The following is a 24,997-nucleotide window of genomic DNA, read 5'->3' on the forward strand; positions in this document are numbered from 1 at the left end:
GTCCGTCCGTCCGTCCCCCCCCCCCCACACACACACACACACTCTTCTAAGCTCTCCTACCCCCTCTCTACATCTAACAAGTGATCGGCTTCCCACACATACACTTCTTTCCACTTTGACACTCCCAATGCTAACACATTAAAAAAAACGTTGCCAGTTTTTCCTGAAGGGCGAAATATTGACATCCATTGCAAGGTTTAGCATTGCGTCTGAGTTTCTAGGAGGTGGGTGTGACATTATACGCGCAACGCAGCACGCAAGGCATCTCATGCTGGGCACAAGGAACAGCGCCCTGGCAGCTACCAGACATATCAGAACGCTGGCATGATTAGGAGTCCCACCAGCGGCGTTGCAAGCGTCGCACATCGATGACGGCTGAAATGAGACATACAGGAAACCGTCGGTTTTAGTCAGCGCTAAGTGAAATAGCAGATAACGTTAGCTTGACGTTTTATGTCCTTTCCGCAAAGACTGGCGCACACACACAGCAGCTTAGCAGGAACGCTAGTGGCCTTATAGCGTGCGTGTGGAGAACGCTCATACTAGCAGATGAAGGTATAGCCCTACGCGGACGCATGCGGACGCCTCCAACGAGGCGACGGAGCGTAGCGTTCACGGGGCCGTGCACTTGGATTCGCCGTTTTCGCAGCGGAACCCACTCCGTGCCACTGTCTTCGAGGACACCCTCGCGATAGCCCTCGGGGCCTGTGCCACGCACGGCCGTGCATGTCTTTTCCAGCGGCACGCGACGACAGCGCCAATGTGCCTCGAGCGTTTCCACATTGGGTTTGCGTAATAGCGAGGGTCTTCTCATTGGTCAGTCCATACTTTTCTCATGAACGCTATTGCAATAACAGGACGAATTATTACCTGCGCATGCAGGCCAGAGCGGTACAGGGATTTAGAAACGTTGTTCGCATACATTTGGTGCCTGAAGGTCAGTTAACATGCCACTACTATAGGCACCCGTACTAGTGCCGGTAGGCGATGGCGTTAATAAGGTGTTTTAGAAAAAAGGCGCATGGTGAGCACCCAAGAAAACGCAACATGTAATAAAATTCTGTTGAGCTCACATTTGTTTTATTTAAACTCTTTCGCATAACCAATCCGATGATCCCATGTGCGAGACTCGTAGCTGGAAAGTAATTCGCGCCCGCTTAGCTGAGAAACCAGGCACCAGGCATGCCTGCTTTGGGAATTCCGTCACGATGTTACCATCCACTGGGTCCCTGCCCACTGCAGTATCCCCGGAAACGAGAAGGCTCATTGACTGGCGCGCGCTTATCTCTCCACCGCGCTAGCCAGAGCCTCCTATACTCCTTATCTTCTCCTATAGATATATATATATAGCCACCACACCTGAAATAGCAGATCCGATGGCAGACAAGCAGCATGCGACCAGACAAGGACGTGCCGCCTACCTCACAGCAGTGGGAAATCCACTGTTTATACCGTCTCTTCGCTCGAAGGTATTCACACGCCGAGAGTCAGTCTTGCTTCGGAGAATTCAGACAGGCACCCTCGTTACTCCTCAATTGCTGAACCGTTTCCACAGCGGTTGCACACCACCACCAGTAACTTGGTTCTGTTCCACGTACAAATGTCGTGCCGATCTCAACCACCTGTGTTGTAGGTACCCCCTCTACATCCCACCTAGGCTTCGTGCCCTGACCACCATAAAGCGGGGACCTTGGCCTTCTTCTCTCCGGACTTGGGCCTGCCCGAATCCCACATCTCCGGACCATGCCATCGAGCTCTGGCGAGCACTGCTGTTGTTCCTCCAGGACCCGGTGGCACCACCGGTCGGCGGTTGGCTCCGCGACAGCCACAAGCGTCATGCGGTCCCCACTTAGCTGCGTCCAGGACGTTCGTTAATAAAACGGGGGCAGCCTCACCCTTTCCCTTTTGCAATAATACCCCCTCACTTTCTACCGCAGCGCCCTCGGCGCATTCTAATGTGGAATAAAAGTGGTTTCATTCATTCATTACCTTTGTCGCTCGCACTACTGTTACTACGAGAGCACTGTATGTAAACCAGTTGTCCGGAGGTGAAGGGAGTTTCATGAAAGAAAGAAATATCACCAAACCCCAGAAGCAACATAACGCCTTCTGCAAAACCTTCAGATAGAATTTTCAATAGAAGAAGAACTAGGCCGGAGCTCTGCCCCAGCTAACTCTTTAAGTATGCATGCTTAGATTCTGACGCATTTGCTGTGACATAGTTACTAGTGCTAACAAGATTGACGGAAAAAAAGGTGCGACAGCACAGAGCGCTAGATTTCAACTTCAACAATTGTGACGTCATGACAACTGCTCGCACGCGCTCCACGGGTAACCTGGCTCACCTTATACTTATGAGTGTGACGTTTCTATACCTCGTATTTTTTTTCACGTTTTCGTGCTCGTTGTAAAGTTTTCTGTTAGATACCTCTGATGTAAGTGAAGTCCGCCTATAATGCTACAAAGAAATGCATGACCAATGGTGGGTTAGAACCTCCGTCTTCCAACACACAAGCCAGATGCACACGTGGCTCTCTCGTGCTAAATTAAGTCACTCTTTGAAATGACTGGTGCTTGCTAACGTGCCAGTTTCTCGGATTATTCCTTCGTGACAGCTAGCGCTTTGAGACGCTGTGCTAGACTGTACTGTCTTCAACATCGGCCTATATTTTTTGTCACACGGACACCTAGAAAGTTTACGAGTTCCTCTTATAATGCTATAACTATAAGAGATCCTTTGTAGATGTATGCCATTCTGGCAACTCGGACATCGAAGACAGCAAAGCTGTGTAAGCTAGTTGATACACCCTTCCGGTGGATTAGTGGTTGACTGAGCTGTGTTCAACTGAGTGGCGGCCCATATGCAGATGGCTTTGGAGTACCATGATGTCAGCATCCACCGCAGCAGTACAAACTTCTAGCTGACCTCCGACGTAGAGGCAGGATAACATGGCGTGAGAAACAAAAATTACGGTTTATTGCTTAGAGAAAAGCCACTCTAATGAGTCATTTTCTATTTGTATGAGATATGTGCAAAAAACTAACGTTTATTTTACAGCTATCGAATATTGCATTTCAAAGCGAATGGGGGGTTCTAACACAGACTGCCTTGCATCTATATTTGATATCGACCACGCGATCGTGTGCCAGGTTTTGTCACACGAAAACCATTGGAGAACTCCTGTTAATATTTTCGCTGTAAAGTTTATCCACTTCAAGCCAAGAATTCAGACCAAGAGACCTAATTATGGATAACTAAAACGACAGCGAGACAGGTTAATATGCTACAAGAACCAACAGTCAGCTTGCACAAGCAATATCTAAGCAGATACAGCTTTTAAAGAAAGCATACCTATAGATCAAGGGCGGAAGGTTAAAGAAAGTTAAAATGTCACAACAAATCCAGAGGCAAAAAAAAAAAAGAAAGAATACCCATTTTTTAAAAATATCACTTTATCAGACCGTAGAAGCCTGCCTGAAGATTTTTAACTGATCATTGATTAAAAAGAAGTTCAACGACGTTGATGAAAGAGGAGAATATATTGCGAGATGGACTATCAGGTCAGTACACCATGCATGAGCACATGAGTCAAACGACGGGATAAATTTTATGGCTTGAAACCAATGCATCCGCAATCGCTTGATTTCTTACAGAATATGGCTGTATTTTGGAAGCTTCCTAATGTGGTCTGTTAAGGCACGACAAAGGCAATCTCGGGAATGCTACTTGAAATGCGGAAGCCTAATAATAGTAAGTTGCAGGAAACGAGTGAAGTGCAGCAGCAGCTGTTTGAGCCTGAAAAAAAAAAATTCGACCTTTTACTTGGAGACGTTCATTTGGACCGGGAGACATTTGGAAACGTATTGCCGAGGACCCAGGTACAAAAGCATGCCGAAGTAAACCAATGGATAAGTGTTATTTAAAAAGAAATGGTGCCATAAGCTTTGCCGGGAGGCTATAACAGGACGAGAGGTGCAGAGTTGAGAACGAGAGACCCCTATCACTGTTCGTAAAGACGAGATGACTCGAAAGACTTCGGTGATTAAAAAAATACGTGGCGTGTTTCTGGCTGATTGAGTGTCAGATATATTGCCTCGGACTTTCTTCCGCATGCCTGTGTAGTAATTCGCGGCCACTGCACGCAGTGCTTTTGGTATGAAACTCAGGAAACAGAAATAAGCGAGAAAGAACCCAGGAAAACTGGCCTAACAGCTGAAAGGTCAGATTAATCAAGACCAGCGATCATGCGTGGAGAGGAACTCAGTGGAATGCGTAGGAGCGGTCCTGTGACTGCAATCTCGAATTTGTTTCACAATCGTCTATTCGATTTGGGGTCCTTGAATAAGAGTCAGGAACAGACGAAACCATAAACGTAAGATGGAATAAGCTGAGGAGTACTCCAAAAGAAAAATTAAAGAAGTACGATGGAGAAGTGGCTATGCATTTTGTTGCTGCCGCTTCTCGTTCCTCTCAACAGCTTTTGTTTTCATTTCATCAGAGCGCAACCACAGTGCTTTCTACAGTTGGTTTGAAGATCCCTTACAGCACTGGAATGGTATACTACAATTTGAGGTTTTGCCTGTAAATGCCTCTGTAGAAACGCTCTGTGGAAGTTACTTATTGAAGAAGATAAAACCAGGAACATGGACAACGCCTACTAGATTATAAGACTTAAAAGCGGTTCTTCGCGGTGCAAACAACCTATAGCTTCTCATTTTGTTCACTCTAGTAAAGCGCGTAGGCAGCAGCGACGAAAACAAGAGTACAGAGAATCGGAAGAAAAAAAGAAAGTCGCAGTTTTGCCTGAAAAGCGAAGCACCGATTGCGATAGGAAATTAGTATGCAGCTCTGCAAAGTAATCATGTCAGTTTTATCGTCCGTATAAACTTGTAAACACTCACTTATTAAATAAATTAACAAGCACGGTGTCAGCGCGCATGGGTAAACATGAACGCCTCACACTCGATGACGGCGGGCACTCGCTGTCAAAACGCTGGGTTGAGGAAGCGCTGCAGCAGCAGCGAGCGAAGTGCCCGTCGTACTGTCTATCGCTTTAAGGCAAATGAGCGGCGAGAACACAGCACGCCCAATGTCATGAGCCGTCGGCTCACCTAGACTCTGCCCCCAACGCAGGTCCCTTTCGAGATACGGCGCGCGCGACCACGCACGGCCGTGAAATACGCGGATGCCACCAGAGCACAAGCCCCCCCTTCTTCGATTCCCCTGGTGCCTCGCATGCGACGGAACACGGCACGCTCCCTCCCCGCTTTCCTCCATAGCGCCCGCGCGATTGAGTGGCGATTGTCGGCTCCTTTCACTCGAACATATAGCATACGGTGCGCCGCGACGGTTTTATTGCCATTGTACTTTACACGTAACATCACGGCAACGCCGACGGCAAAAATGCGCCTGGCGTGTCCATATAATTTCTATCGCAATAAAAAAGAAAACATACATGGGTGACAATGGAAAATTGCAAGAATATTAGGCGGAACGCATTTCATCATCAAGCCTTTCTTAATCGCCCCCCCCCTCACCCCCAAACTATAGAAAAGTTCGATTATCCACTGACATTATGCTCGCAAAGAAACATGAAGAAAACATGTAGTAGACATTATTTTGTCTTGGTGCGAGTGAACGGCTCTATATTTAATGACGCTAAGTAAGTGTTCTTGTTCACTGTAACGCTACTGCTGCGTGCACAGGCTGCGTTCATTCTCGTGGAACTCAATATGCCGAACCTCTTACAGAGTACGCAAAACTGGAATGCTTCCTCATGAGATGAACAGTATAGCACAAACAAACAAACAAACAAACAAACAAACAAACAAACAAATCCCCCACCCTCCCTTTTTTCTTGTTTTTGTATATATACGGTGGAGAAACAGTTGGTTGGTGATCTCAACGATCGCACAGATCGCACCGATGGTGGCACATTGCGAAAAACTGGGTGGAATTCACTCGCAGTTCGGCTGCGAGGAGTGCGATTGTGATTTGGCAAAGAGTGGGATTCCCGACGCACGGCAGTAGAAATCGCCCTCCTCTGAGGTGAAAATCGCAGCATGTGAAATAGCTTTGAGAGTTTGTGCTATCGCACCGTTATATATAAAACCGGAAGCGGTGCAGCCTTTGCAGTAGTTGAGATGGTTCGAAGGGGAATTCCAGCAGCCGAAGATATTGAAGAGCGAAAGCGAGAGGTCACGCCGCTGCTCTGCCGTTCAAATAGATGCAGCTCGGGCGTGCAGATTGCATCAGATGCTTAGAGCCGAGCTTCACGGTGCCGCCAGGCTGAGAAGTAGGGAGTGTGTGCCGTGACTGCACCAAAAGCGTGAAGCTCAGCGTCAGCGTGGCGCCAGTCCGAATAGCTAGGCAATACGAATGCAATGCGAATGCTCTCGCATTAACATGGATAATCATCTCCGATGGGTTGCGCTTTTTTCACAGTTGTCATTTCTCAATTCACTATAACTTCCTTAGCATTGACTAACATGAATTTCTACTTTAATGTCATGTGTTTGTAGCTTTACCTTTCTACGTTTCATTACTCACTCGGATTAACTTTACGTTTAAGAGAAAAGTGTGCCATCGAAATAGATTTCATATGTTAGCATGTTAAAATGAATAATTTCCTATACGTGCAAACTTCCTGCATATGCAGCCAGCAGCACAGAAGCCGTAAAGCGGGGGGAAGAAGCAACGAAAGCTTTGCTTTAAAATGCAGAAAGAGAAGAAAGCCGCAATTCTTAAATAAAAATTTTTCGTATTTACTGCTGCCTGAATCTTGATCTCTCCCCAGCAGTGGGCTGTACCAATTCATTTAGGACCACCAGACAAAACCACCAATTTTGAACCGCCGTTGCAAAACTGCGCTTCGAGATCGGTGCAGGCTCTAGCAATCTAATTATCCAAATTGACTCAAACCCCAAAAATAAGACCACAGAATAGGTATTCGCTCTGATGCGTTATTGTGACATCTTGCGGTGGACTTTGGTGTTCACGAATCGCGCGACAGTCAGCAGACCCCCATCCTTTCTGCCAATCGCCGTGCCTGGGTTCCAAGACACGGCGAAAGGAAAGTTTCTCAAATGGTACGATTGAAAAGCCCTGAAGAAAACGAAAGCTTCATTTTTCCTTCTTTTATGCTATAATATTAGCGCCTCGAGCTTAGTGAAAGCGAGCTTTCTCTTCTTTCTTTTTCCATTGGGGCTTGCTCTGGCCTCTTAACAATGCCAGTTTGTAGTCTATTTCGTACTGGGGTCTCGTGCCAACGTTAAACGAATCATCGTCTTCATTATCGTAATAATCAAATCTTCATAATCTAACAATGTTTTTCGCACGGTGGGTTTTTACCATTAAATAAGGAATCATCATCATTAGCACTTCTCCGCCACTCGAACGACACTACACGCGCTTGCTTAAGACCCTAGAAGGACGTTCTTGATCTCCTGAGGTCACCCTTATTCCCGACGCGAGTGGCGCGGATCTCCTGGAATTCGCCGTGGTGAGCCACCATCATTCGATATGAACAACGGTTTTACAAACGTTCTTTCTAGTGGCGCAGGAGGCTGGTTGTGTGGCCCGTTACAGAGGCCGGAGCCACTACGCCGATCACTACCGTGATATGGCAGTCATGTCTAACTTGTACCGTGTGTGACAAATGTGAGGTTCGTAACGAACGCTGAGAGACAGGAACGCGGTAGCAGAGATTACTTAGGGAACGGGAGTAGATTATATCCCATTTCGAATTAAGGTGAACACTTGATGTATGGAAGTGACGTAATAGGTCGTGAAGATAAGTAAGGTATGAGTGCCAAGTGAAGAAAAGCTCAGTCAAGGGTGATTCGGCATTATCTGGTGTGTTACAAAGGTAGCAAGAATGGTGTGAAGTCAACTGACGGAAGAGAGGGTATTTCGAGGTAGCTGGGAGAGACAGAGACAAGTAGTGAGAAAGAGCTTTAGTTCAAAAACAAAAACCCCGTCAAGGTTTCCCCGCTATGCTTTAACTGCCGCCTGGCAGACCGAGGTGTGTGATCAGTCACCGCCGTGGTTCAATGGCTATACGTTGCGTTTCAGATCACGAGTTCGTGGGTTCACGAAAAGAAACACAGTACCAGAAACAGCCACAATGCAGCGGGGCAGCGCTAAAGCATGGCGGAGATCTGGCTGTACGTGTTAGGAAGAAGCGTAGGGACTACACTTGATGCCTCCGCTATAGATAGACGTGTACCTTACAGAAAGCGCTATGAATGCAAAGGACTATCGGGAATACTATTGGAATTCTTAGCTCTTTGTTATGCGTGCTCAGGCATGGAGAATATACGTAACGCACAAATGGACGGCGCTGATTAGAGTATGAGTTGTTATAAGCACGCAGTGCGACTGATTTAATTGCTTATTCCTACAGACTGCGCTTTCTTTATTTGGTTATCCGGCGCGGTGGCTTAATGGATATGCCGTTGAGTTGCAGAGACTGAGGTGCCGGGTTCGATTACAAGGCGCAGTTACTGCATTTATATGAGGCAGGAATGGAAAAAAAATACGTTTTAGACTCAGATATGGATGTACATTAAGGAACTCAAGGCGGTTTACTATAATTATCTGTAGCCCCCTCGCTACCAAGCGTCATAGGTGGTGCGTAGCTCTTATTTGTGTCATTCCTCTTACTCGCACCCGGTGCTTTTCTAAGCGACCACCAAGGAGTCAGCGACAGTAGTTTTACGCGTAAGGCTGATCGCTGTTTTCCTATACGTTCACGGCAATTCATTTCGAAAATGAAGCAACTTCTGCCGCCACCTGTCGCTCAGTCTCCCTCTTCTCATTCTTTCTCCCTCTTCGCCAGCGAAACTAAAAACTTTCATACCTGATTTGGCACTGTAGGTCATGCACTTCGCGCACAACGCTCTGGCCGTGGTGTGGCGCCGCCTATACGTCCAGACTGTGAGGCGTCGCGCGTTCTTCTTCGCCGCCGAGCTGGGCTTCGTGATCATCAGCTTCGCGGTCGTACTCAAATACGACCACGTTGACCCCAGCACGGTGAAGAAGCTTAACAAGCGCCAGGACGTGCCCACGGCTAACGAGGACCCGTTCTTCGGTGAATACGGTAGTGCGTTAGCGAGCCGCCGCTGGAAGGTCGTGTATGGACCCGCTACCAACTACACCAAAAAAATTGTTGACGGCGTTATCGGAGGTGAGTGCTTGCACGTCGTGGATCATGGCCAAGCATGCCATAAAAAAATTAAATGAAGAAACAGTGAGGCAAAAGGCCAGTAAGATTGACAGTGTTTACTTTTCTTTTTGTATTTTTGTTTGTATACTTACCACTGAATATTTACCGTTGCATACGTATGCTCCTTATCTAAGAACACGAACAACTGGCGATAACCACCACCAGCGTGATAAATTGAAATACTCAGGGACGAAGAAGCTGAATAGTAGTAGACGGCGGTTCCTATAGCCGAGCTTTTTGAGGTAAAAATAATCCTGTAATGTACAGCCACAGAGAGGAAGTTTCGAGAAACGCCGTATAGACCAAATCTCAAGCGTCAAGCCTTTGATGTGGACACATTCATTTGCTCGTCATGAAATTATTCAATCATGAATTTTAAACCGGATGCGATTGTGTCAAAGGCAAATATAGGGCACGTGGTTGCTGGCAGATAATAATAGCCAGGTTGCAGATGCGCGCAGGCATCGCGTATAGACGGCCGCACCCTGGCACACAGGCAGGCAAACGCAGGCGGGCAGGCGTTCCTGTATATGTTTGCTGACGTGCTTATGAATTCAGGGACCATAACAGACATGGATTCAGAGAGGCGAGGGCAGTAAAAATGACAGACGAATATGGCCCCACATTACTTGCGGGTGGACGTCTGAACACATGAACAGTTCACGTTTGTTGTCGGTGTTGTTGCTAATTTGTTGGTGAAAAGACTTCCGTGACTCTCGCTCTCTGCTATAGGCTTATCAGGAGTCGCTGAACGGATTGGTCAAAGCGCAAATGCCTCCTATGGCAGTCAACATCGTAGTCTCTTGCGGACAAACAATAGTGTTTATTTGCGACGATGCGACGATAGTCAGGGGCTCCGGAAGTGTATATTGAGTAGGCGGGGAAAGGGAGGGGGCAGGATGCGGGGCTAATTTCGCCAACACATACATTTTAATTTATCATGAAACTAATGTCTCACTTATTATATTAGACAGGTGGGAGGTCGACCTTCAGGGCGTGGGGGCAGTAGAGGGGGGGGGGAGGGGAAATTGACTTTTTTGCAATGGACGAGCGTGTGTGCTCGCTTTCGCTGCGATCACCATCCCCTGAATCCGAAGCCCCTGACGATGGTATTTGAAATAAAGTTGCGTTTACAGCCCCAGATTTTAAATCGCAAAGTGAGCGCAAATTAATTTCCCTCCCACTCTCTCTCCCTGCCGCTGACGCCAAGCGAGTACACATGGACGAGGCAGCGGGTATAATATTCACCGACTATCGGCCGTCAGTGGCGTCGGTCGCTCGTCGCTCACAGGCCAGCTCCGCTTCAAGAGTGGAAATGGATGGCCTCCCAAGCCGCAAAAAGTTGATAACGCGGACGACGTTCCCGAGTCGTGCTTGGATGCCCTAGTCAACCGACATTTGAGTGGCTTGAGTGGCGACAGAGCTGGTCGAGCACCGGGTTACGAAGTTATGTGCGTACAGTTCTGGGACACGGAACAGGAGAGGGAAGACGGAAACCTCTCGTACAGCCTCGTCTACTACATGCCGCCCGAGGAGCTGCCACCAGAGACATCTCCGCTCGACGTGGTAGCTTACTTGGCTTCCCACACTGCAGATGGCGCGGCCGTCAACGACAGCCGTCGCCGATTCGCGGGTGAGTGCTCTTAGAGAAAAATCAATTAGGGAGCTTCAGAAAGAGAAGACCATAAGTTTTGGGACGCTATCACCAGTCGTACGAAAAGCGCAAAGAGGATACAAATCAATGCAAAAGGCGTGCAAAGGAGTTCGAGTTTTTCGGTACGCAAAGCCGCATCAGGATACTACGTACTTCTAACTATTTTCTGAAGATGAAGACAAATGGATTGCAAAAGCTTTTGCAAGTGCTTTATGCATTTTAGTAATTTATTCTTGGTTGTTTAATATTCAGTTTAGGTCACTATTCGTAGGACCAAACTTTCCCCACGGAAGCAAACGCTTAGAGAACCATTTTTTTGTGGGAGGGGGACATAGTCACCAGCATTATTCTGCCTACCTTTTACTAATTCGCTTTGCCCGTTCTAACGTCACACATATGTATATGCTTATGGCGGCACCGGTTACTTTAAATTACGACTTATTGCAAACCTGAGCATTTGGCTTCTTTTTTTTTTTTGCTCCGCGCGGTTCCCTCGCAAGAGCCACGTCATTGAACCTATTAAATTTTGCCAACTCTATACAAGTGAACAAGAAGAACCGACTTGTGCCGCAGCTCAGCAAACTGCATTGCAAGAAAGCCAGGGCCAGGTCAACAGCTAGGAACTAACTCTGACATTAGGAAATGATATCTGTGTTGATATGTGGAGATTGGTCAATCACTAGCAAACATGCATAAAAGAAGTCCAAAAATAATATAAAAGATTTTGCATGTGAAGCGAACGTTCTACTTCGATAACAGCAGAACGCTGGTCGCAAGCAGCAGGCGACGGGGAGATCTCCCCGAAACACGATAAATGTCCCGCAATACTTGTGCGAATTTTTTTCCCAGGGAGCTGGTAACGAAGGCTTTCCTAGAACAGAAACAAGCATTCCTACTTAACAAATTTTTGAACGGCCATCTGGTGCAAGGTCTTTTGTGGCATGTAAGGACCGCATTCACATACAATACACATTAAGAACTGTGAAGTTGTTCGCCCTGCACATCATAACTACACACTTGCATAACGTAAAAACATCCCTGTTACACACTTCGCTCGTGCCTTTACGCTGAGTGTTGTTTTTTATCTGTCCTGCAGATCTATTCTTGGCAGCGCAGACCATGATTGACGATGTACACGTGACCCTGCAAAGGGGAACCAAAAGGACTGCTGACGAAGCGGAAGCAATGGTGAATGGGAAAATATGTTAGCCTTGCGTGTGCCAGCGACACTTGCGTTCGCTTTCTAGTTAGTCTTATATAAAAAAAAAAGAGAAAGAAGAGAAAGACATGTGTTAGGTATTTCAAAATGGCGCCCTGGTTGAAGCTGGGAGAGCACTAGTGTCCTTCCCGAAAACTGAAACGGCCCCCTTCTTGACAATTATTAACAGGACTTGTTTTATTACAAAGTGTAGGAACTGCCCGTACATAGCCTATGTGCCATTGCATTTTCTGTTGACTAATGTATGTGAACTGGGCTTACAACTTGTTGGAAATCTACTGTGTGTAATGTGTTCACTGTAATTTGACTTGGCAGTAGTGCCTTATGTTTCCAGACGGCACGTATACTTTATAGTTTATATGGCAACAAGTACAAGTCTATCAAAATAGAAAACAGTCCACTCGATTCCATAGAATATGGGATATCTGAATTCATCTTTTACGAGAGCGGGCATATTTTTGTACTCCTGACACATTTTCTCAGAATAATTATTTTGTATGCTACCGCTGGGAGCCACCGCACATCTCAGCTATAGCAACATAAATGCTATAATTAGATAAACAGCGCGAACGCGGATTAAGGACTATGAATTAACAACGCAGCATCAATGTTGCCCATTTCCCATATTCATTGTATCGTGCTTCTGCCGTTTACCCTACGATGTCGTCTTGCCAACGAGCTGAACTAACAGCGATTCACAAACATAAACGTATTTTTATTGCGATAGAAACTATATGGTCACTCCACGAGCATTTCTGCCGTCGGCATCGCCGCTAGGTTCCGTATGAGTGAGAGCGTGTGAGGGGGAGCCGGCTAACGCGGTTCGATGCGTGCGGGAGCGAGGAACGCGGCCAGGATTCGTGCCCTCTCCTGTAGCGAGGCAGGGGAGTCAGGCGAGAAAGGAGGAGCGTTCTTCTCGGGTGGCTGCTAGGGTGCCTCGATGTCCTCCTCGCCCGCCGCTCCGTGCAGAGTGGAGACAACTGCGGCATCTACTACGGCGTTGGCGACGCGAATCGCGGACGCCGTAGTAGACGCCTTTGGCAGATGCCGCAGAGACGCGTTGCCGGCGCTCGTGTGTCTTGAAAGCGATCTGCGACGTGGCCAAAGTGCACGCCTGCATGGGCCTTATCTTCAAAGCGATCTGCGATGTTTGCAGAGTGCGCGTAGTGCCGGTAGCTTTGTATGCGCTGTGCGTTCAACGTTTCGTTCGCGTTGAAGCGAGAGATGCATGAAGGTCAATTTGATCGCTCCTGCTGCCACGATACCTCACTCCAGACTTTTGACAGCGAGTTTTCGCGCTCATCGAGCGAGATGTGTTTATGTTTATCTGTGTGCGCGTGACACCATGCTGGTTAATTCAGTTAAAAGACGTTGACGGGCTAATTGATTTGAATGCAAGATAGAATGTGTAAGCGCGACTGAAGAAGCACGTAGAAAGAAGCAGACACATAAAGTCGGTGCTGTATCTGTGTGTCTGTTTCATTCTATGTCCTCTTGGAGTCACGCTTACACATTCTATCATAATTAATTCAGTTAGTAAGCTAATTTAGAAGTTTGTACGGCCGATAAAACTGCTATCCTTACTTCGTACAGCTATCTACTAATTTGCTATCGCAATCGGTGCTTCGCCTTTCGGCCGGAACAGCGAATTTCTTTTCTGAACAGTCCAGAAGAGTGCGATGGCACCAGGGGCAATGGATGAAGGTTCTAGAGCATGATGAATATTTGCCTATTGTTGCACCATCAGTTATGCAAAGACGTTGATGTTCTCTTCAAGAGGCCCATAGATAGGAATAGTGCCTTGCATTTGCATGTTTCCCATCAGTAGCTAGTAGCGCAAAACTCTGCTGTATTTCAGAACTGCAATTAGTATACTTCAAGGAAGCATATTGCAGTGGCGCAGGCAAGGTCCGACCCTATGCTTCATACGAGCGCCCGCTCAGTAGTCTGTCGAATCAAGATGAGAAAGATCGCTGAAAAAAAATATTGGTATGCCTATATTCCCGTTTAGTGACTTCAGTATGAATGGCTAAGTTGTATTGAAAGCTTAGGTATTGGATTAATTTTTTATAAGTTATATATGAGCACGACAACCCATCATGGAAGGTAATGCGTGGGAAGGATGGGAAAGGGGAACGGGATCTTATGATATGCTAAAGCTGCACTCCCGTGAAATGATACACTTCTTTGAGATATTCCGGAAAGTATTGTCAAAGACGTTTCATCAGGTCTGATTCCCCGCTTGACCCAAATAATTATTATGATAACTTATGGTGTCCAGCAAAGGTTGACGAGTGATAAACCTGCGCTGCTGATACGCACCTGATCCACCCAGTAATGCGCGCGTGGGCCCTCAGTGAGGCATCCGTGCCGCATGGTAGCTATTTGTCTATAGAGTTACGCTAAATGGTTCCAAAAATATTCCGCAGCCTCCGGGGACATATAAGGTGTTAGAATGATGTTACCTTGACTCTCTACTGCATAAATCGTTATCTTAGGAAGGATAAATTAGATCAGCTTTTCTTTATTCTATATACAGCTAAACAAACGTCATTTTTCTAAAGAAACTCTTGCTTTCAATTGTATGAGTCAATGTTGTGGCGCATTATACGCGTACTCGGATATTATATTCCATGAAGTTACACATAAATTTTATGTCCATGCAGAATGACATATAAATTGAAAAAAAAAACGTGCGAAAAGTTTCGCAACCATTCAGAATGCTTGATAAATTCCATTTAAAATCTACTGTCTAAATGTGCAGCTTGTGGCAAACAGTACATAGGTTAGACTGGAAAACAAATTCATACAAAAACTCAAAGGTCACCGCGCAGATACAAAACACGATTTACCTAAAGCAGTAGCCAGCCACTTCAATGAACACGGTGATATATTCGGCAAAGCAAGGCTCTATGTACTGCAAACAAATTTCCGTTCCCCTCGCGAGAGGAAATATATGAAATCATACCTCATACACAAGTTCAAATGCCTACGCCCGACGGGATTTATTTTGGCACATGGCAACTTAGAAACTTTAAAGGCGGTAACTTTAATCTGAAATCTCATATCATCAACCTAGGCACAAAACATATTGCGCCACCAGCTAACCTTAAATCTTGACCTCGCCTATTCCTCCATTTCCAATCTTTTCCTGCCTACTACTCAATTTATTATACGCTTTCATGCTTTTACGTTTATATCAACTGTACGACCCCTTTTCCCATCTACACCTGCCCCCGCCCGCTTCTGCTCATCTCACCCTTCTATTTGTTATTCCGGTTTCGGTTCTCCCCCTTTTTTGTCTGTTTTTTTTTGTTATAGTTTTTTTAAACACCCTTACCAACACCTTCCAAAGTCTCAGACTCCAGGCTACCTTTTTCGGCGCCTCAGCCACACAAGGTATCGCCATTTCTGTATACCGCCGTAATGACACCTACGTTGAGGTACTGGGGCTAACGCCCCTTGAAAGACCATGCCGTTGCCTTCCAGTTACCCCATGCATTGTACCCCAGACTCCTTGTCGCCGTCCTAACTCCTTCAAAATTACCCTACGCATTGCTGCTACGCTACTAAAGTCATTGTTTTAACTGATGTCTTTTGGGCCTTTTTTGTTACTCGTGCACTGACCGCCTGACCGGCTCTAAAGCCACAAGAACATGCCTCCAACGACACCTCTGAATATTCCCTAACATGTCGCTTCCCTAACACCCTCCCATGCCCTTCTTTTTCTTATCTTGTTCTTTTTTTCCCTCTTGGTGTCTTTTTTTCTTTATTTCTCTTTTTTTTCCTTTTGTTTTCTCCCCGCCTTCCCACTCTCCCTCTCTTGTCCCCTCATCTTAGGAACCACGCTTACAGACATCAGGCGACAGGCCTCATTATCTTTGAAGTCTCTCCCTTTACAACCAGCCGCTACCGACAACAACTGCACGTGACGTAACTCTACTAACCGTTTAAAATTAGCATGTCGAGGATGACGAGGCCCTAGCTGGTGCACGTTTATTTAAAATTTGATGATGTCATCTTTGACTGACTATTTTATAGCTTTAATGTTTGAGCCTTCAATTATTGCTTTGCATAGTCGTTAAGAGGTTGACGAAGGATGAAAGGAAACTTTCCTTTTTTTTTTCGCCGGGTATAATGTGTAGCTGCTATTGTTGTTAGCTCTTGGAACACAGCAGGCGCCACGATATTTCAGTTTCTGATCTATTCATCCGAAACAATGGTGCAAGGAAGTAGTATAGCCCAAACGAACATTATATTTTGCCCTAAATTAGCTTTTTGTTTTCCTTTTTCTGCGAGGAAACACATGTCTGCTCTCCTCCAAAAAACAACCCATAACTGCATGCGCTATCATATGTAGTAAAGCGATAAATGCTTGCCTCACGACACCACCCTAATGGTTTTATTAATAAACACATTGCCGTACACTAATAAATAGTAAAAAAAAACGCACTGGTATTCGTGTGCGTTGATTTGAGCTGTGTCAATTGGGAAAGAAAATGATTATTTACGAACTTTTTCCACACTCTGTGGCGAGCTGCGCCATACATTTCTTGAAGAAGACATAGCGCACCAATTATCTTCACAGCTACAGTCGCTATCTATTTCATTGCTCGAGAGGACATAAATTCCCGATCAATATGTACGAGTTAATTTCTTTTCGATTCTATTATGCCAGAAGAAGTTGCTCTGTGTATCATATATATGACGCACCATGCAGTAAGGAGCTAAGCAGTGCTTCTCCCCCTTTTATTTAGATCACCTACCGTTCAATGCCTATGAAACCGCCCTTCCTGGACGTACCACGCTATCGGAACGGATTCTTCTTTGCATTGTCTCTCGCATTCTGCCTGCCACTGGTGTGGAGAATCAGCGAGATAACCAACGAGATAGAGTCAGGCCTCAAGGTAATGATACTGATTGTATCTGAAAGTAGTCCTGGCGTGCTGCGTAATTCACAAGCGACATGCCTTGCACCTCAAAGAATGGTTCGAACAACTTAAGCTTCAGCGTCCCTCCCGAACATTTGCTCTGTGACCAGATCATAGCTAAAGACTGGAAATAAGTACGTAATAGCACTTGTCTAACGTCTCGGTTTCTTATTGGAGGGGGGAGGGTTGAGCTTCTTCGTTTCAGCTCCATCAGTTTATATATTCGAACACATCTATAACACGCACATTGATTAAAAAGTAACTAACTAGATTTTAGAGCGTAAACAGTGTCGTTACTGGCGATTTCTTAACAAGAAAAAAAAAGGGCGGGCCCGTGACGTATGCGTCACGCGATCCTCCAGCTCCGGTATGGGAGAACGCAGGGAAGGAATTTGTCTTGCGGAAGCTGGACGGGGGCGTATAACCAGAATTTGATATGTGGCTTGGTGAAGGGCCCTTTAAATGTAGAAATTTTTCTCTTTGCTTGACGTGCAATCCCTTACAGTAATACGTAGTACGTTAGACTCACTGCTCATGCGGTAAATTACCGCGGAATACCACAGCATTATATCGTTTATACCGTGTGTCCCAGCTAACATTAACCAAGCTATTCAACGAAAACAATATTTATTTGAAAAGCACATTGCAGGATACACTTATAAGACCTACGGAGTTCCGTCAACAGCATTCAGCCAACTGAACACCCTAGATCTTAAAAACTTTTCTTCCACCGTATTTAAAAAAATTTCGTTGAACAGCTTGGCTAACGTCAGGTGGGACGCCCTATAGGCCTTTACTAACAACATGGCAGCGCCCAGAGTAGCGCTGCCACCGGCTTCGATTTCGAAAAGGTTCACGCTACTTGCTCTGCGTCGTAAGGAAATGCTGAAATAGGCCATCGCTTAGTAAGTCTTCAAGCTGAGACAAAAATATAAGGGAAATTTTGTCGTTATTAATAAGTTTGTTTTGATGCTGCTAAGCCTAGAGACAGGCCGCCAAGCCTGGAAAACGCTTTGCTTTAAACGTAGCGGATGGTGACACAGCATTAAATTTGGTGTGGTGGCAGTGTGGGACGCTCTAAAAACCCAACTCTCGATGGCATTTTATGGCAATTTTATGCACTATAGCACACCACACGATGACGATGTGCTGGAGCATTGATATCGATCGCTTTCATTTTGATTTCGCGGAGACGCTGGGCATGTGCATAGGGTTTCGTACCACTGTAACGTGTTCCTTTAGTGTTACAGGCAAAGGACTAACGAAAATTAAAGAACTACAGCGCCCAGAATACATTGAAACTTCGCTCTTTTTCTATCAACGCGTCCCTGACAACAGGAGCACCAAGGACTCATGGGCCTGACGACAGCGCAGTTCTGGGTGGGCCATTTCTTCTCTGCTCTCGTCGTGGCCTTGGCGGAAGGCGCCTGCACCTTGCTCGTCATCTACTTCAGCGTCGCAGACTTTCGGCCGCCACCAGGTTTGGCCACGAAGGAGGCGAGATACTCCTGGCTCGCCTTGCAGGTGGAGGACGAGGACGACGGGTCCGAAAAGGCCAAGAACAAAGAGGCGCAGTACCAAGCCGTCAGCCTGGACTTCCTGGACGTGCCTTACGTCCAGCACGTGGACGTGGCGCTGCTTCTGGCAAACTTCCTGGTTTTCCACGTGTCGCACACCACGCTCGCAATGCTCGTCGCCTGCTTGGTTCCCTTCGGTACGTATGTATTGCTCAGAAGCCCGTCATTGTTTCTCTACCACTTGATCTACACACGCAATATATATATATATATATATATATATATATATATATATATATATATATATATATATATAGGAAACCGCTCACGCGGCACACAGGGACTCCTCTAGCCGATCGAAACTCCGTTGATACGTCGGGCGATGACTGTAGAACTGCACTTGTCTATGAGTTTTTACGTTTATGACGACAGTTTACGGTGCTTATGGTGAGGGGTGAAGCTGCCATACTCGAAAAGATGTACGTCATGTGAATCTACGCCAGTACGGAACCTAAGATAATGCAGAAATCGCGCTTGTTCTCCCATTTATATGGCAATGGATGCTCTCTCCTAATAGTCACAGAATTCAGTCACATTCGTAAAGCAGATGTCGATTTCGCTCGCATGAGCCTGGCCAAAACTCCAAGTGGGAACGAACGTTATTGCCAAGTAAGAAACTTTTGCGTCCGCGTCGATGGAGATGCTATAACAGGCCCTGTAAAGACACATGCGAGAGGGTAATTTTGAATAGAAAGTCGAATAAGCGCCGTTACTCGTGAGTGCAACGCGACGTGAATACACATTTGGTCTCGAAAGGTGGCGTCCACTCGAATCTAAGCATAACATCGGCAGCTATGCCGATGCAATACCAACTGGAGATGGAAGGATGGAAGATACGCGTATTGGTTAGCCCTAAATGGACGCGTTTCATTCCGTAACCACTGGATGAACTTAAATTGCATTAAAACAATTAAACAATTAAAACAATTATAACAATTAAAACAACTGTACGAACGAAAATTGCTGGTTAAGCGGTGATTCATATAACAGCTCGTCATGGCTTGGTGTGAGAACGGATATAGGTAACAGTAAACTATAATGACATTCGTTACTTTATCTCGACAGTCAATGAAAAATAACGGGGGTTATTCTCAACACTGGCGAGAGAAACGAGAACGCAACTGTAGGAGAGCACCAACAGCTTACAACCACATGTTCTACAATTTAACGTCTTACTTCCAGAGCCCGTTTCACGTTGGTAAGGATGAAAATTTAACGACGTGCAAGGAACGTTTTCCTTGAACAGAGAAACTGCCAATCACTGTCTCAATTTAAATATCCTAAGCAACATGCGTAGAACCCTCACCAAACGAGTAACACTAAATTGCCTTCAACTTATCGATTCAACTAGCTTTTGTGTAAGCGCAGTGTACAAAAATCAACTCGAAACTTCGAGCCCCATAGCACCGCGAAAGCAGTACTCGAGAAATGATCTAAGTATCGACAATCAAGGTCGTAAAATAAAAGAATTATCGAGTATGAAGACGATCTGATGACTGATCATTACTTCCGCAGCCGGGCCGAAATACGCCACTTTTCAATGTGTTTGATATCTCTGTTTGCTTGAGGCTCTGACTAAACACATGTCTGCAAAATTTGGGGAACGAGAAGCTGCGAATTAGTTTTAACCACGAGGGACTTCCTTATCTTGCTACAATTTACTCGCAAACATAAGTTCATTTGGGCCTTGTTGTTACATAATTCTATAAGTAATTCTGTAAGTTGTTCTCAAACATAATGCTCTGAACCCTCAGCTATCAGCGCGCGTAAATTTGATGGTGTAATATAGAGATATGTAGAATTTTTTGACATTTTAAAATATTCATTTACCCGCATCAGAAAGAAATGACATGAGCTTTGAAGAAAGTTGTAGACACTGGAAAAAAAAATGCGTAAGCGCACAGGGACGCCGCCCGATTGCTTTTTCTGTGATGCTGAACTTAAAGCATATTTTGTTTTCTCCTGAACGTTTTATGCATATGTTCACCTCTTTTGATTGAGCGATCTAACGCAGAAGCACCTGAAGTCGTACTCTTACAGTCCAGAATGTCCCTATGAAGAACCCAGTATTTTGTTAACTCTGAGTTCACAATGAAAACACAAAGATCTCAGAGGGTTGCTCACACGCTGCATCGCCAGCACTGTGGTCGGCTCGTCGTATTCACCGTTTAGGGCCAGCCATTACTGCTCAGCTAACGAGCTTACTTGGCCAATAAATGAAATATAACGTGTGAGACCTTACAAAGAGGAGAGAAAGAGAGTTGCATCCGTAAACTAAAACAAATTTTCGCCATGTACAATCAGCATATATGGCAAATGCCATTGTAGCCTAAGCATGCCGAAAACGTGCTAAGGCCGAACTATACCGGTATCATGAAGAAATCTGTTTATTTACTTGAGTGTCAGGACAGCTTCGCGGGCATGTCAACAAAAACTGGAAGTCTTAGGCAGCGCTGTGCTCAGATCTGTCATACTGGCGTCCACTACGGGCTGCCGATCAACAGCGTCCCCGTATGAAATGCGTAGTTGGGCGTTCCCCTAAATTATGTCCATATATTTTGCAGGACGATGGGCGATGCTCGTGGGATTCGGAGTGTACTTTATTCTGCCCATCTGTGACGCCGACAACTTCAGCTTCCTGTCCGGCACACCGTTGAGCGAGTACCTGATGGAAGACAGGTTTAGCAAGCTCCGAAAGTGCGTCTACCCGAACTTTGCCATGGCTACCGTGATGAAGATTATTTGCATCTTTGCCGATTTCGAACGTGAGTCGAAACCAACGCTGGTACGTCGATTTAGAGAAGCGAATGTGCTTCCAGTACCAAGCGGTCTTGTGGGGTTCTCCTCCCGTACTCTTGGGACAAAGGAACGACAACACATTAGTGCAAACAATCACAAGGGCATTTATTGCACCTTTCATAGATCAATGCCTGCTAGTCGCCGAGTTGCTATCCACAAAACATGCCGATGGGCGCGCGACAAATCTAGAAGTCCGACTCACCGCGACCGGATAGCGAGCGAATATGTTCGCCCCATGCTAGATCCCAACGCCTGGTCGTTCGCGCGTACGGTCACGCGAACGGTGGTGCGTTCGAAGGCGGCCACGCGAGACGGTCTCGCAGAAGCATGGATCGGTACACGCGCGGCACGGCACGTCCGCACTGCTTGCTGTTCCGAACCAAAGAGAGAAGCGCCTCGTCTTCCGGCGCCCAAGTAACCCCGCCTGTCGGCGGCGTTAGCAGCGCAACACTCGCGCCATCTCTCGTACTGCGCCTCAACCACTCTGACCGCCGCGGGCGCCAGGCCACGCGAGCCGTGCGGGAAAACAACATATCAGGGGACGCGTGAGAGTCGCGCATCCCCACAGTCTCTATAGTCGAAGGTCGCTAAAGGGCATTTCACGTCCGTCGCGCGACTTGGCGCTGGCTTACACTCTCAGGCCGAATCTTGTACACAAATACCTGAGAAAGTGCCGGACAGATGGCGCTGCAGTAGAGCTTAATTGTTAAAGCATTGCACACGTAATGCAGGGGATTGTAGGTTCGGTCCACCCCTGCGGTTAGTTATATTTTTGTCACCTTTCATTTTTCTTTGCCTGATTATTTCTAGATTTTATTTAACCTAACGATTATCTTCTGTGGCTTCATATTCTGTCACTTGGTATGATTATGTCTGACTAAAAAATCGAGCCCCTCCGATCTCCTAATTCTTCCTGTCTATGTTGCAGCTTACTTGCTTTGCACTGCATGTTACTACCTCATTCTGTGATCAAGCTTAATGCTTAAGACACATATAGGAGACAAGAACAGTCCTTTAGGCCATGTATACGTGCAATTAATAACAACTTAGGATTATCTAAAGACCACGGCCTACTAAATCTCAGTTTTATGATATTCATTTTATTTTTTCGATAAAATGGAATGAAGCAAGTTATGTAGGTTACACACTGTCTGAAAGCAAGTGTGACTAGACACCACAGGAAAAGTTGCAAAAGCAGCGACAGATGCGCCATAAAAGATAAGTCGCAGTGTCGCCCGGAAGGCGATTGCGATAGCAAATTAGTGGACAGCCATACGAAGTAAGGATGAGAGCTTTATCGGCCGTATGAACTTGTCAACATAGGCATACTAACAAAATTACCAAGCATGGTGTCACGCGAGCACAAGCAAACACGAACACATCTAACTTTATGACCGCAGAAACTCGCTGTCAAAACGCTGGAGGGAGGAAGCGCGGCAGCAGAAGCGAGCATTGACTTTCACGCCGCCTCTCGCATCATCGCGAACTGAGTCGCAGAAACACAGCGCGTGGCGACGGTTTTATACGGCTCGCGGTGACGATTTTATCGCCTTTGGACTTGATACAAAATCTCATGCCGTCTCCGACGGCAGAAATGCGCTTGGAGTGTCCAAATAATCGCTATCGCAATAAAAATTTCGAGGTCCATGTAGTGTCTTTTTTTTTTTTTTGCTGAGTCTCTTAGTTTGTATGCAGGGAAGGAACACACGGAGCATCCGTTGAAGATAGCGGCACATACTTCTCTTTCCGAACGTTCAATGGTCCAACGCCCTCTTGAATTGCAGAATGTTCACCGGTCGGTACTTTCGACAGTCTTTTCACCAGCAAAAGCTCGGGATTATCGTCCGAGATGGCTTGAAGCTTCGAACTAACTCTCAAAAAACAGGTAACAGGCGGATTGTGGCGAGCCTTTCTCGAACTTTCAAAATGAGCCCCACTTTCCGGGTCAGAGATTTGCCTGAGCGTTCAACTTTCCTGACGATGTCGGCTAAAAAACGTGGAGTGAGCGCACAACTTCTTTAGGTCACCTTCAAGTGTATTGTCGCGTATAGCAGCTTGAGCCCCTGCCACATCGATACCCAAGTCTTCTGCAAAACCTTTATTAACAGCTCGGCTGAACTCATCTAACGATGCCTGTTGACGGTAATGTAATTAGCATTCGAGCAACGTAGCGCCACACCGTATTTATGAAGGCAGGTATATTTAACGTCTATTGTGGTCATTGTGAGATTGGCGTTGATTTGGCTGCATGCACCATACTCCGGTATTATTCCCCTTTGCTGTGGTACTCACTTGCCAAGGTTGCTCATGAGCATGTTTATACTGGCAAAGTGTTCGTTTAATAATCCGCAACCTCCAGCCAAACTTTTCTGTGGGTGTCAGCATTATCAACAAGAGGAGGCCAAGTAAAAGCGCGCGAAAAAAGAATGTTTAGGTTATTAACATTCAATATAGGCGCCAAGATCGAAATAGCATTCGTAGGTACAATATAAGTCCCCCTAAATTTTTCTAGCCCGATAGATAGCGCTTATACAGCACCTCCTCTATTTTTTTCGATGTCAGTCAGATGCGGCCGATCCGACCGTTCGCCACTTTGTTCTATTGTACTTGCTACTTTCTCCCGTCGGCTAGCACTCGCGCCTGCTTTACGGTCGTGGTGGAGAGCACCACCTGGGTGGCGCCTCACAACGGAAGTCGGATAAAGACTGATAGACGCGTCATAACCTGACAGACGCAGGGACGGATCGTATAGCGCTTCTCCACCGGAACTAGGGTGCCTCGATGTCCTTCTCACCCGCCGCTCCGTACAGAGTCGAGACAACCGCTGCGTCCACTACGGTGTTGGGCACGTGAATGGCGGATGCCGTAGTAGACGCCTTTGATGGGCGCAGTAGGGACGCATTGCCGGCGCTCGTGTGTATCCGCTATTTGCGAGCCCAACGCCCTGCTCATCCTGTACAGAGAGGCGGGTGAGGAGGACATCGAGGCTCTCTAACGGGAACGGCAGCGGCGCGCGCTCAGACACACGCGTGGCGCAAGTAGTCGTACCATCTGTGTAGCGTCGCATCGCGGCAACTCAGTAAACTAAGGCGCACCAACCGCTTCCATTCGGTAGCGAGCGATTGCATTGGCACCGAAAAAATACAGAAGGCGATGGCTTATATAGTCACTATGCGGGATAACGACGTAAGGAAAAAGTAGTTTTGCCTAAAGTTCCCATCTCTAGTCATGACACCATTCGAACCCACTTGGCCTTCGTTCTTCTAAAGCTCGCATATGGTCAAATAACAATACCGACCTATGCTCTTAGACAAGCGCGGCCCATGTACCGACGTTGCGTGCAGTGGACGCTGGCTGGAGCAGGGTCGACGATTTCGCGCTAGGCTGCGACAGCGTCACCATACTGGAGGTGTGGGCTGTGATGGGAATCATGGTCCTGGCGGCGGCCATCTTCCTCTGGTACCTGTCGCACGTGCTACCTTGGGCCAACGCAACGCCCCAGAGCCCGTTCTTCCCCCTGCTGGTCCGTATATTTCTTAAGCCTGTCCAGGTTAATTAAGCAGTAAAAATGAAAGTTAAGAGGCGCCGTA

General features: G+C 46.5%; 1 protein-coding gene across 1 annotated transcript in view; it reads left to right on the top strand.

The window, feature by feature from the left end:
- Positions 1-8,881: 8,881 nt before the first annotated feature.
- Positions 8,882-24,997, top strand: part of LOC126536700 (phospholipid-transporting ATPase ABCA3-like) — a 60,424-nt gene continuing 44,308 nt past the window's right edge. The window contains exons 1-7 of the mRNA XM_055074150.2: positions 8,882-9,188; positions 10,519-10,860; positions 11,978-12,069; positions 16,858-17,007; positions 18,370-18,745; positions 21,173-21,373; positions 24,752-24,930. Of these exons, the coding sequence (XP_054930125.1) occupies positions 8,882-9,188; positions 10,519-10,860; positions 11,978-12,069; positions 16,858-17,007; positions 18,370-18,745; positions 21,173-21,373; positions 24,752-24,930 (1,647 nt within the window). The remainder of the gene's footprint in view (positions 9,189-10,518; positions 10,861-11,977; positions 12,070-16,857; positions 17,008-18,369; positions 18,746-21,172; positions 21,374-24,751; positions 24,931-24,997) is intronic.

This window comes from Dermacentor andersoni, chromosome 4 (assembly GCF_023375885.2).
Source record: "Dermacentor andersoni chromosome 4, qqDerAnde1_hic_scaffold, whole genome shotgun sequence".
Taxonomy (NCBI): domain Eukaryota; kingdom Metazoa; phylum Arthropoda; class Arachnida; order Ixodida; family Ixodidae; genus Dermacentor; species Dermacentor andersoni.